The 12,551-nt window shown below is 44.7% G+C and overlaps 1 protein-coding gene across 1 annotated transcript in view; it reads right to left on the bottom strand.

The window, feature by feature from the left end:
* Positions 1-8,974, bottom strand: part of ADAMTS5 (ADAM metallopeptidase with thrombospondin type 1 motif, 5) — a 54,361-nt gene extending 45,387 nt beyond the window's left edge. The window contains exon 1 of the mRNA XM_012640138.1: positions 7,786-8,974. Within this exon, the coding sequence (XP_012495592.1) occupies positions 7,786-8,889 (1,104 nt within the window). The 5' untranslated portion in view covers positions 8,890-8,974. The remainder of the gene's footprint in view (positions 1-7,785) is intronic.
* Between the last annotated feature and the right edge of the window lie 3,577 nt (positions 8,975-12,551).

Raw genomic sequence — 12,551 nt, 5'->3', positions numbered from 1 at the left:
TAGCAGGGATAAAGATACTATTGGGGCAACAGCATATACACATGAACTAATCTAGATCTGGAGGCAGAAACAATGAAGAAATGTGAATCACCTACAATATTCCCGTAAGAGGTGAATGAATTCAAAGTGCTGACAAGAGCTTTTCTACTTACTCAGTAAGGATCTGAGATGAACTGTATCTTTGTCATATCAAAGTTGGCTCTTTTTATGCAGGATCCGTTTTTATCACCATTGTGTGATGAGTAATGCAATGGGAGATTTAGTAAAATGTAAGGGCTGCAAGAGTATGCAGAGATTCACCTGGCAGTTTTGTGGTGTGGGGTTGGCCAGAATACAAGACTGAGACATCGTATCTAATTCAAAAATATATCTGAGATGATCTGCAAGATCAATAAAGATTTGACAGGAAGGTCATTACACTGTGACATTCACCACATATGACCTTTCGGATGACTATCAATATGTCAGAGTTTGTGATAAATCATGGAATTTGGAAGCACTAATAGTACCTGAGACCTGAGTACCTTCAGGACAGGGAGGGGAGTAGGGAGTCAGCAAAGTGTGCTACATTGAGAAGCAGATGCCCAGAAAACAGTATGACTTGGAAAATCCCAATGGTCGGTACTGAGTGGTGAAAATGAATCAAGCAGATACAAATGTACAAAGTGAAAAAAAAAAAAAATTGGAGGAGTCGTAGGTTAGCTTGCCTTGACTAAGAGATTGGTCTCCTACATGGCATAAACATGCTGAGGAAAGGAGCTGGAGGAAACAAATGCTGAGAAGGGTAGATATCACAACTGCAGCAGTAGCAGCCAAAGTTAAGAAAGAACACCTTCTATAGGAGTTAAATAACAGCATTTCTGCTTCTATAGATATTACCTTCCGGTAAGGGTAAGCGTGGAGCTCAAGGGAAGAGTATAATAGAGGGTTTACATGGCTTGTAATGTCTATCTATCTGTCTACACTATTGTTAGTGAAGAGACATTAGTGACAGAAGAATGAATGTGGTGTGGTAGATATTTTAATCCTAAGTATTACACACACACATACTTACACACACACCCAGGCATATTTGTTCTGTGAATCTGATTCTTGAGCTGTCATTTGCTTTTTTGGCTACCCATATAGCAATCCCCCAAATCAAAGGGGGTCTTGATTTTAGACTTCAGCAGAGACTACATTAATTGGAACTGTTAGGGCAACCATTACAAAGACCCATGTTCTACAATATCTATCCTTGCCTCGGGAGACAACTAAGTAACACCAAGCATATAGACCTCAGCTAGGTTAGGAGCCAAGGGATTCAGGTGCATTTATTCCTAAAAACAATTATTGTATGTCTGCAATCATCCAGGCGCTGTGCTCAGTGCTGACACCATGGTAAACAGATAAAATAAGATCTGATCCTGAGCCTTAAGAAGCATCATGATCTAGCGGGCAAAATAGCTATGTCAAGAGAGAAGCATGTGACATGCTATTATGAATGGCTTGCTGAGGGAGAACGGAAAAGGAATCGATAAATTCTCCCTGAGGGAATCAGTAAAGGTGTCTCAGCAGAGGTGACTGGATCTGATAGTCTGGGAGGAAAGGTATGCTAACAAGGAAAGACTAGTGGAAACATCGTGGGATGGTAAAAGGCAGAGTCTGTTTTGGGGAACAACAAGAAGTTTGTTGTGGGGGACTAGTGGAGAAATCTGGAAAGATAGTCTGGGCCCAGAGTTTCAAGATAGGAAATTTTCTCTGACAAATGTGCAATAAGAAGAAGAAGAAGAGAAGAGAAAGTAGCTTGAAGGGAATAGACGTCTGGAAGAGTCATTTTATACATGAAAAAATTAGAGTTCAGGGGCATTAAGTGCCCAAACTCAGGCTTGAGCATAGTGCAGCTGAAATTCAAACCTGTATCTAAAAGCTCCCAATTCCTGATCTTACTTCTCTATGGTATGAAATCATCACATATGTTATTCTTGACATTAATCTTATCTTTTACATTCACAATCGGCACTTGGTCAAGCAAATTTATTTTTCTTTGCAGAAAATGAAGAACAGCACAATCTTCATCTCTATGATATGTTTGGTAAAACTCGATAATTTAGAAGCATACTAAATACACAAAATGCACTGTGAACAATATTCTGGAAAACAGGAAAATGGAAGTGTTGGATAAGAAACCTGGTGATATCATTCACCTGCCTCTTTCCCATCTCTCACCTGCCACATCTAATCAATCACTGTTAAGTCATAGTAGTTGTCCTCTATATCTCATTCTTTCCATTATTCCTTCCTGCCTGGATTATCACCTGAGACTTCTAACTGGTCCCTTTGTCTCCTATAACTTCCTTATCCATAGGCCACTGTCAGTTACCTTTTTAGAGCACAGATCTATAAGATTCTTCCACTCCTCCACATCGACCTCAGCCTGGCATTCAAAACCTTGCACAATCCAGCCCCAGCCTCCTGACTGCCTCCACTACACATTCCTCCTCCATCCTGTCCACTATTTCCTGCCTATCTCATGAATATTTTAGCCCACAAACCTGAGCCCAAAACATTCCTTCTGCTAGAAAGGATTAATTTACTCACATCCACTTCTTTTCAACATTTCTTGACTTGATCCATGCCCCTTAATTCCTAATACCACTGCTTTAGTTTAGACCACCTCGAGGCTGCTCTTGAAGATTACTGAAATAGCCTGCAAAGGCTCACCCAGGATCTAGTCCAACTACTTAGACCAGAAGGCTCATTTCAGAACACACCTCTGGTCACTGATGTTTTCCCATCGAGTCCCATTGCATTTAATTTACAATTTAAATTTCTTACATGATGCTATTGACTGAATTATGTCCTTCTAAAATTCTTAAGTTGAAGCCCTAACACCAAATGTGACTGCATTTGAAGACAGGGCCTACAAGAAAGTAAATAAGGTTAAAGGTCATAAGGGCGGGCTCTGATCAGATAGAATTCTAAGAAGTGACACAGGGGAGTGCTTTCTCTCTGTGTGTCTCTGTGTTCATGTGCCCAAGAAAGGCCATGTGAGCACACAGTGAGAAGGTGGCTGTCTACAAGCCAGTAAGACAGCCCTCGCCAGAAACAGAATTGTCTGGAACCTTGATCCTGGATTTTCCAGCCTCCAGAACTGTGAGAAAATATATTTCTGTTGTTAAAGTCACACATTCTATGGTATTTTTGTTATGGTAGTCCAGGCAGAAGAATACACATGGCATACAATTTCTTCTATCATCTGGTTTTTATTGTCTGCCCCAGACTAATCTATTACCATTCCCTTGCCTCTGAGCCATTGTACATGATAGTTGGGTGTGTGTCTTCGTATGTCTATCTTCTCCTTATGTGTTCAGCAAACTCCTACTCTTCTTCAAAATCGAACTCAGATAGGGTTGTGACCTTCTTATGTACTTCCATAATATCTTACAGCCACATCTATCATAAAAGTCATCATGCTGTACAGCAATTATCCATTTCCTTGTCTGTTTCCAGGAATAGATTCTTAGTAAAGGGGCCACTGTTTTAAACCTCTGAATCCCTCTCTGACTATGAGGAACATATTACATTTTTGAATAAATTATAATAGTCATAATATTTTTAGTTTAGAGAGCACTAGACAGGACTGTCTTCTGTCTGTGTCATTTGTCAGCTGTTACTCTAAAGGGATTATCTCTGTTTCTCTTCACGTGAATTTCTTATCTGTCAAATTAAAATAATGATATGATGATTGCAGATTATTGAAAGGATTAATTACAAAATAGCTAATGGCCATGGATAGTACCTAAGAATGCTCAGTAACAGCTGGTTGAATCCAAATCAAATCTATTAATCCTCTGAGGACCAATTCAATTCTACATTTGCAATAAGACCTGTATAAAGATTCATAAGCAGAATAAATTGTTCCCTCCTCTTTCCTTTCACAGATTTTGTTTACAGCTCAGTTACAGCGTTTATCTGAGTTTTCTTAACATTAAAGTAATGTATGCATGTATCTGCTTCCTCTCTGTTGGATAAGCCCAGTGGGCGGAGACCAGGTATTTTCCATCTTGCTACCTTCAACTACTTAAATGAGTGTCTCACGCATGGGAGGTGCACGTAGGCCTATGCAGAATGTGAGAAATACAACAATGCAATAGGTCCTGTTTGTTGTGCATTGTCTCTAACAGACTTCATATTTTTCAGAATATTCCTCACAGTTTAGTCTAAAACTATCAACTAGAGCTGGTCAATATGCTACCCATCTCTCCATTTCTGAGTTATTTGGGCTTTTATTGATTAGAATTGGCCTGTAAGCTATGATGCCTTGGTTAGGGTCCACTTTTGGACTTAGATGAGATTTGAACTCTAACGTGACTGAATTAGTCTATGCAGCAAGCCAATAAGAAAAAAAACATATCCTTCTTCCTCTTCCAGGTTTTGGTCTCCCACTACTGCCCCCTATTGTAGAACCTAACAAGGAGCTGGAAGGTAAAGGAGAAATGCTGTATGTGGAGTCCCGGCCCCAGCATCATAAGGCGGAATGTAGAAGAGAGTTTTAGCTGAGAGACGATGGCCTATTAACTGGCACGTTGATAGTTAACGAAAGTGAATGAATCTTCTATGTTGCGCAGTCCCTTAGCTGGTTCCATTTCAATCCAATGCTTTCAATCTATGAAAGTAAGGCTTTCATTGGTGCTGTACAGGGATGGAAGGATGTTAAACAATTTTCAATTTTGTCATCAAGCAGGTCAGCTTTTGTTTCCAACGAAGAGTGAATGGTCTACAAAATGAGTTTAAGAGTCTGTCTTTAAATAAATTATTTTAAAATAAAAGAGGCGATCAGGAAAAGGATTCTGGGAAGCAAAATTAAATCCTGGATTTCTACTGTTCGGTGGCAGAAGTGGTGTGAATCCTACCATTAGTGCCATTCCAGAGTGAAAACGGCTTCTATGTCAGAAAATTCACTGGTGCTAACTCTTTCTAATGAGAACAGTACTGGAGTGCTGAGTACAGCCCTGACAGTGAAGTGCGTTCGTCTGATACATGAATTGCTAGCACTATTCTGCTGACTCCCAGACACCACGTTCAAGGTGGCCTCAGCTAGTAAACAGGAGTGGAAAACATATCCTCACACATTTGCTTCATGCCTGGAAACAAGCAATTTAGGAAAAGACATCTGGACACAAAATTTGAACAGGACTCAGAGCCCATCAAAACATGGGTTTGATGGCTTGGCGTCTGGTTGCTAAGCAACACACTTCTTACATTCAAAACAGAATTGTAAAAGTAGAATCCTGGTGCCAACTCTGGGTATTTTTCATTGAAAAAGAAATAGTTATAAAAGTTTTTCTTTAGGCCTTAAGATATCTGATGTCCATGAAATAAAAGAGCACAGGTTATCTCTCCTTCAGCCTTCTTGTTTTCTACTTGCTGAAGTATTAGGCAGAGATTAACTTTAATTTTGAAGTACTCTCAATGAGTGCTACATAAGGGTCTTGAAATATTTTTCTCAGCCTCCTAATTAATAGCACTCTTTTAAATTAGATGCATATATGCATAATACACATGATTTTCAAATATTCAATTCTTATGGAATTAGATATTTATACTAGAAGGCCAACCACAAATGAGGTCTGCTTTACTAAAAGTATGCTTCTGCTTGGCAAGGAGGCCAGGGAGGGCCCGTGTAAAATATTTTCCATGTGTAGACCAGTTTGAAAAATCTATGTCATTATAATACTTATTAAAATTAAGATAGACCATTAATTTATTTCGTTCTTGCTTTTAAAACATGCTGATAAGTTTCAGAGTTTGGGAAAATGGGAATTATTAACTACCCAAACAAGAAACGAATCCAAAAAAAAACAAGAGACTGATCATTTAAAATCACTAACTAGTTTCCTTTTTGTAGAGGGTGGGGAAATAATTAGGAAAATTATGGGGCAGGAGGTAGGGAGTAATGGACCTGACATTAATTTTTATTTATTTTAAAATTATGAAATGTGTATTTGTATTAAAAAATGAAGGTGAACTATTAAAATGACCTACTCTTTGGAACAGTATGCCTACAAAAGTATTTTTTCCTCTTTCTTTAGAGAGCCTCCTTCCATAAACTCTCCAAAGACTCCTTCTTGGCAGCCTCTTGTGATGTAGCAAGGCAAGGAAACCCAGACATGGAAAGTTGCTTACAGAAAAAAAAAAAAGAGAGAAAAAAAATTTGGAAACCAAATAAGAAAGGGATAGTTTTACAGAACTTCACTTCATAGAGAAGGCTACAAAATGAATGTTCTACAGTTTCAAAGACTAATGTTGTGCAGAGGAATTAAAGGATGGCTTCCAGAAGGTCACTTAATGAGGAAAAAGATTTTCCGTTGTGCACAGCACTGAGCACTGCCCGGCTCTCCCTAAGCTGCCGCCCTTCGGTGTCTTTGTTTACATGTGGTTTACATTTGTGTCCACCCCATGAACCACAAGTGTTTCTCTACTCCAAATTTATCAACACTTTTCCTTCATACCAGGGGTGCCTTAGTAAAAATAGAAGAATTAGGTAGTGAAGCTGTGTGATTCTGGTCTCCTGCAATCCATCATTCCATTTCCTATCCTTGTTCTGTTTGCCTCATTTCGTACCATGATTTCACAAAATACTTCCAAGTTTGTAATCCCTCATCTGTTCTGGATGGGTCTCAAACTCTTAAAGAATGAGCTTTAAAAGTCAAATTCTTAGCAGGCATTTGAGAAGCACAATTTAAGACTGCCAATCCGAGTAAAGTTGTGAAAACTGAGGCTCAGAACTATGTTCATGCCGGGCCCAAAATCAACCCGGACTTTTTGTCTAAATGTCACACTGACGTGGTGGTCTGATGACTGTGTAAATAGATATTGTCTTCCTCCCAGAGCCTCTGGGCCTATAAGGATCCATTTCTTTCCCTTCCTGTAACTGTCTTTCTTAAAAGAGGGAAATCCTGGGAAAACATTCCTTCCTCGTGTCTTGACTCTTGGCCCAGACTTCTGCACTGGGGCTTCAGAAAGGTATTCATCCAGAACCCAAACATGCAAACTAGCTGTGACGCTTCCGCGGTGGTGGAGTTGGCATGGGCAGTGAAGTGACACATTGGTCAACTGGGCAAAGGAATTCTTAAGGAGCCTCACAAGTTTGTACCCTCGGCTGATTGGGTAACTATGTCCTCCCGACCCTCTTTCCTTCCCAGGAACTAAGGTTCCAAGGTGGACATGTAAGAACTCCATTAGAGATCCAGATTGGAAAAGGAGTCCTTGGGAAAGTCCTCCCTCCACTTGTATAGCAGGAGGCATTCACTAATAAGGAGTGGGCATTTACCGAAGGAGGTCATCAGAAAAAAGTGAGTGCTGTGAATGAACCATCAAGCAGTTTCTATTGGGTTGGACAGTTACATTTTTGGTTTCACTGGAAAGTAGAAGACCCGTGATTCCCAAGGCAATCTTGTTTTTCTTTTTTCCCATTTAACTATTACATTTTCCCAGGCATTCTAGTGCCTTCCTATCATGTTTATGTACTTATGCCACCATATCTCAGACTGGATGACATCCGGCATCACTCATTGCTGTTTGATTGCCTAAGCAGGGCTAGTCATTCAAGGCAAAATTTGCTGCTGGGGCTAATCTGAATACAGAAGCAGAGTTGAAGGCTGGCTGGGTTTCCCGCAAGAAGCAGTTAAACAAATCCATAGTGGCAGGTGGTTGGGGAAGAAGCAAAGCCATCAGCAAGACTGTCCCTTCCAACAACCTCCTTATCCCAGCGCTGGGACCACCCGTCCCAGCTGGACCTACCTCCCGAGTAAACAGGATGGCTGCATCGTAATGTTCCTCGTGGTCATCTCCCAGCTGGTTGTGCTGGTGCTGCCACTTGCAAAAGTTCTTGAGCGTAGTGGCTGCGTTCTTGCTCACTTCCAGGCTCTTGTCCTTGTCGCCTAGCACCACCACCTTCACCACCGCCAGGCGGATGTGGTTCTCGATACTGGCGTGGCTGTACAGCCGGTTGGCGATGGAAGCCAGCGTCATCAGGTAATGCTGCAGGCCCCGGCCGTACATCCGCGCCATGGACGCGTCAGCCACTAGGAGCAGCTCCACCTGGCGGGCCCGGGAGATGGAGCGGCGCCGCCGCCGCCACCACGTCTGCGGTCCTGGGTCCCCAGCGGGCGAGATAGCGGACCGGTCCAGGAGCTGCGGGGCCAGCGCTGTGCGTCGGCCCAGGCTACCGTGCGCCGGGGGGCGCTCTCGGGGCCCTGGAGGGGATGCAGGGGTCTCGCAACTGGCGCGCGGCGGTAGGGCCTCGAAGCTGAAGCCCTCACGGGTGTAGACGTGCAGGATCCGCGCAGACCCATCCCCGTAAACGCGCTCGGTTTCCGCCTGGGCCCCGGGCCCACGCAGCAGTGGCTTCAGGGTGTAGCGCGCGTGCTTGATCGCGAAGAAGCCGTCGAGACCCCCACAGAGGTCAAAGACAGCCAGGGAGCGGGGACTACCGTCCACTGTGCCCCTGTAGAAGCAGTGGCTCCGGTGGCGCCAGGACGCGCTCGGCCCGCCTCCTGCGGGCACGAAGCCAGAGGCGCCCACCGAACCATCCCGCTCCAGGTCCAGGAGGAACCTCCGGCCGCCCGCGTAGACGAGGTAGCCCACCTTGCCGCCGCCCGAGTAGAGTTGGTCGATGTTCTGCACGAGCCCGCTGCTCCTGCGCTGCTGCGCCAGGGGGTGCGGATGACCCGGAGTCTCGGCCAGCTCCTGCGCCTCCTCCCCCTGCCGCCAGCGGGGCTGGGCGGCCGCTGCAGCAGCCCGAGGCTGCCCGGCTTTATCCTGGGCAGGTGCGGCGGCGGGGCCGGCTGCGGCCAGGGGCAGGCGGAATGCGCACAACAGCAGGGACGCCCACCCGAGCAGCATAGTGCGCTGCCCGCGGGGAGGGGCTGCGCGACGGGGACTTTATGGGTATTTGTTATTCGCTAGGGAAGTTACCGGGGCGGGGGATGGGGGCACACGCGCGCGCACACGACACACACACACACACACACACACACACACACACACACACACACACACACACACTGTCTTGCTTGCAAGGTTGAGTCAAGTGTCGGAGGGCGGGAGGGAGACCCGGCAGCAGCGCCAGCCTGTCCCGGCCGCGGTGCCAGCGTGCGAACTTTTCTTTGTTGCTTTGGAAAATGTTTGGATTCGTGCTCCAGAGAGAGGAGGGGGGGAAAAAAGAAAAGAAAAAAGCCGGGTAGTGGAAATTCAGCAAATACGGGAAAAGGAGAAAAATCCAAAGGCAGCCACGATCGCTGCTCCAAGAAAAGTAAGAAAGGTACCGCGCACCCGGCCGGCAACTGGTGCGCGCTGCCTCCCGCCCCCCTGCTGCTGGGGACTCGCCGGCTGCGGAGGTCCCAAGCTCCCCGGCCCACTTCCTTTCTTATTTTGTGAGTTTCCTTGGCTCTGCTGGAACCAGGAGCAAGGGAAGAAAGAGAGGGAAAAAAGCCATAAAAATTAAAGCAAAAACGCAGGGGGCGGCCTGCGGCGAGCTGGTAAAGCGGCGCGTCCGTGTTCCTTTGGCTGCGGTGTCTTCCTACCCGCCGTCATCCCCAGTCGGCCGCTGCGAGCGCCGAGAGCAGCGCGAGCGCTGTGAAGATGCGAGGAGGTGGAACAATGAATTTATAGCGGCATGCCATCCTGCAATGGCAATTTCAACAATTCGTCACTGCACGCTGCCTCTTAAAGGGAGAGCTTCCCCCACCACTCCCACCCTTCCCCGTCCGCGCCTAATCAGATGGGGGAGGGCAAAAGGGGAGGGTGATCGAGGAAAGGGAGACGAGAAAGGAGGAAGGGACTGGGACCTGGAGAGGTGGAAGGAGGGACAAGGGAGGAAGCGAAGGCGAGGGGGAAAAAAGTATTTGGGCAAGAAAAACAGATCTTCTTGGCCTCATTTAAAGCCACAGCGACTCCGGGTCCGTCTGATATTTCACAACCAATTGGGTTTGGCTAACCTCGGCTTACCTCATGTCCTGAAGGAGTGTTTTGGTGTGTTTTTAAAGTTATTGAGACATTTCAAGTCTCTCCCTGCCTCCTTCTTGCCTGCCTTTCTTGCCCTGGGTAGGAGGTTCCTGCCGCAAATTTTCCCCCTCTGCACACTCTTGCGCTCTGGCCCGCAGACCTTGCAACTCCATCCCCCAGCAAGGGCTTTCGGCTTCCCGTGTGTCCCCTAACCCACGCGCTCTTCTCCTTTCCTCCCAGCCATCCCGGTCTGGCTTTCCTCCCTGCCCATTCCCCAGCCTCTTCGCGCTCTGACGCTCGCCGAGTTGGGACTCCGGGTGACTAACTTCTCCCGGCCACCGGCGGAGCGGCTGGGCAGCCCAAGAGCCGAGGGCGCTTCCTGGCGCACTGTTGTGCCCCCGGGCAAGGCCGCCCACCGCCTGGGAACTCCGCGGCTTTGTGTGCGCACCGCGGGCTCGCCCCTTTCTCAAGCGCGCCTTTGGTCAGTGCCCACAATCTGTCACTTAATCCTGGCCCACTGGAACTTCCTTTGCTTTAAAAAGGTAGGGAGGGGAAGAGTTAACTCCTGGAGGGAATTCCGCTCATTTTTTTTTTTTTTTTTTCCCAAAAGGTTTCATGCTCTTTTGTGCTCACACTTCCTGCTTAAATGATAATTAAGTGATAAATACCCATATCAGTTTTTATCCCCCGTAGAACAACCATTCATTGCCATAGGCTTTGACCTACCATCATTTTCAGAAATCCCTTTTAGGAGAAAAAGAATACTTTTGCAGGGAGGAAGGTGGGTGCTTATTGGGAAGCGGGTGGCTTTGCCAACGGCTACTCATTTGCTCCATCCTCTTTGTTTCCTTTAATTATCAATTCTAAGAAGGAAGAAGGAAAACGCCACGACCTTCTAACCAATACCTACCTGGTAATGGTTAGAAGGTCTAGCACTGTAGGGGCAAGAGCGCCCCCTCCAATCATTCTTCTGTCTAATTAATGCATCAGTGAAAAAGTGAATCCAGTGTAATTAGCACGTTCCCATCTTTTCTCTACGTTTAACTTTGATGGTGCAGAGGATAGTAAGGCCGGCGCCTCCGTGGTCCCCAGGTAGATCATTTTCTTGAGGAGGGAACCAGGAGGGTCCAGGCCTAGCTTGAGGTCCTCAGAGTAGTGGCAAACATCTGGAAGGAATTCCAGAATTGTCCAGCAACAACTCCCATTGCCCTGTGTCTAGAGCACTCTCTGGAGTCATCTGAGAGACGCAGTGAAACGTGTCCTGACATCTCGTTCTCGTTTATAAATTAAGTGATCACTGGGGCCCCAGGGACACCCAAGAGCCCCTGATGGATTCTGAAATAATACATCAGGACCTGGGAGGAAGTTGCCATTGCCTTTTAATTCCACAGCGCCTCAGTGGTGGAATGAGGTGGTTAGTTGTTTCAGGTCCATACCACCAACTGACTGGGTCGGGTGGAAAGGAGGAGAATCTAGGTTACAGCAATCTTCTCTATGCCCCCAATGGTCTTGGAGTCTTATGTTGACGATTCTCTCTCCAGTTGTCATTGCCTTGTGCTTGAAGATAGCAATTTTTTTTTTTTTTTACCAGTTCCAGTGAAAATAAAGTCCAATATTTGGCACTAAATGGCATCTCTAAAACAACTTTGATTCAGTGAATTTAACCATTTCCTCATGTTCATCTCAAAAGATCATTTCAATAGAGAGGCTTTTTAGGTGACAGTGGCTTAAATTTATTAATTATAATTCTTTTCATTCACAGACAGATTTCTTATTTGGAATTTAAGGAAATTCCAACTGAATTTTCTTCTTAATGAAACTTTTCTGCTTCTTTAAAAACACTGTGTGCTTCTCACTTGGATCCTACATGTAAATTTTATGCCTTTAAATTTAATTTTATAATGCCATTTGTACTCAGGTAATTCAAATATTGAGAAATACATTGAAGAACAGGATAGAAAGAAATAACATCCCAAATGTGAACATCAAGTACTAAATATTTATTAGAACCACATATTCAAAAGGAAATTAAATGATAGAGCTTAAAATATGAGTAGATTCTTATATACTCAGAAAATTTCCACTTAGATTTAGTTTTTTTTTTTCTGAGAAAGTAACCTGGACACTTTGGAAAGTTCATTTGGTAATATTTTTAAAATATTATGCTAATGGATTAGGGTAAGCTATGTTCCAGGAAAAAAAGAAATAATGTCTGTCAGTCCAAGGAAGTACTTTGCACTGGATGAAAGTAGCTAAAGTTTTATTTTTACAGCAGAAAGACTAAGTATATTAGTAATCATGTTTAGGTCGACTAATTGCTACTTCATTAATCTAAGTAACAGTTTTATTTGTGCATATTTAATGAGAACTTTCCACTGCATTTATAGAGTGTATAGTCACAAATACAATTGATACATACTTTTACATTTCCCAAAAGGAAGATAGACTTTCTACTCCAGAATTTTACAAGTTGGAAGTTATCTTGAAGATCATCTAGAACAACTTCTTCCCTCTGACAATTAGAAGGACCTAGAAGCTGAAGTGCCTACCTGTGGACAAAA

The sequence above is a fragment of the Propithecus coquereli genome, unplaced genomic scaffold (genome assembly GCF_000956105.1).
Source record: "Propithecus coquereli isolate 6110/MARCELLA unplaced genomic scaffold, Pcoq_1.0 Scaffold149, whole genome shotgun sequence".
Classification (NCBI taxonomy): Eukaryota; Metazoa; Chordata; class Mammalia; order Primates; family Indriidae; genus Propithecus; species Propithecus coquereli.
The sequence above is the reverse complement of the archived record's forward strand: the minus strand, read 5'-3'. Positions and strand labels throughout refer to the sequence as shown.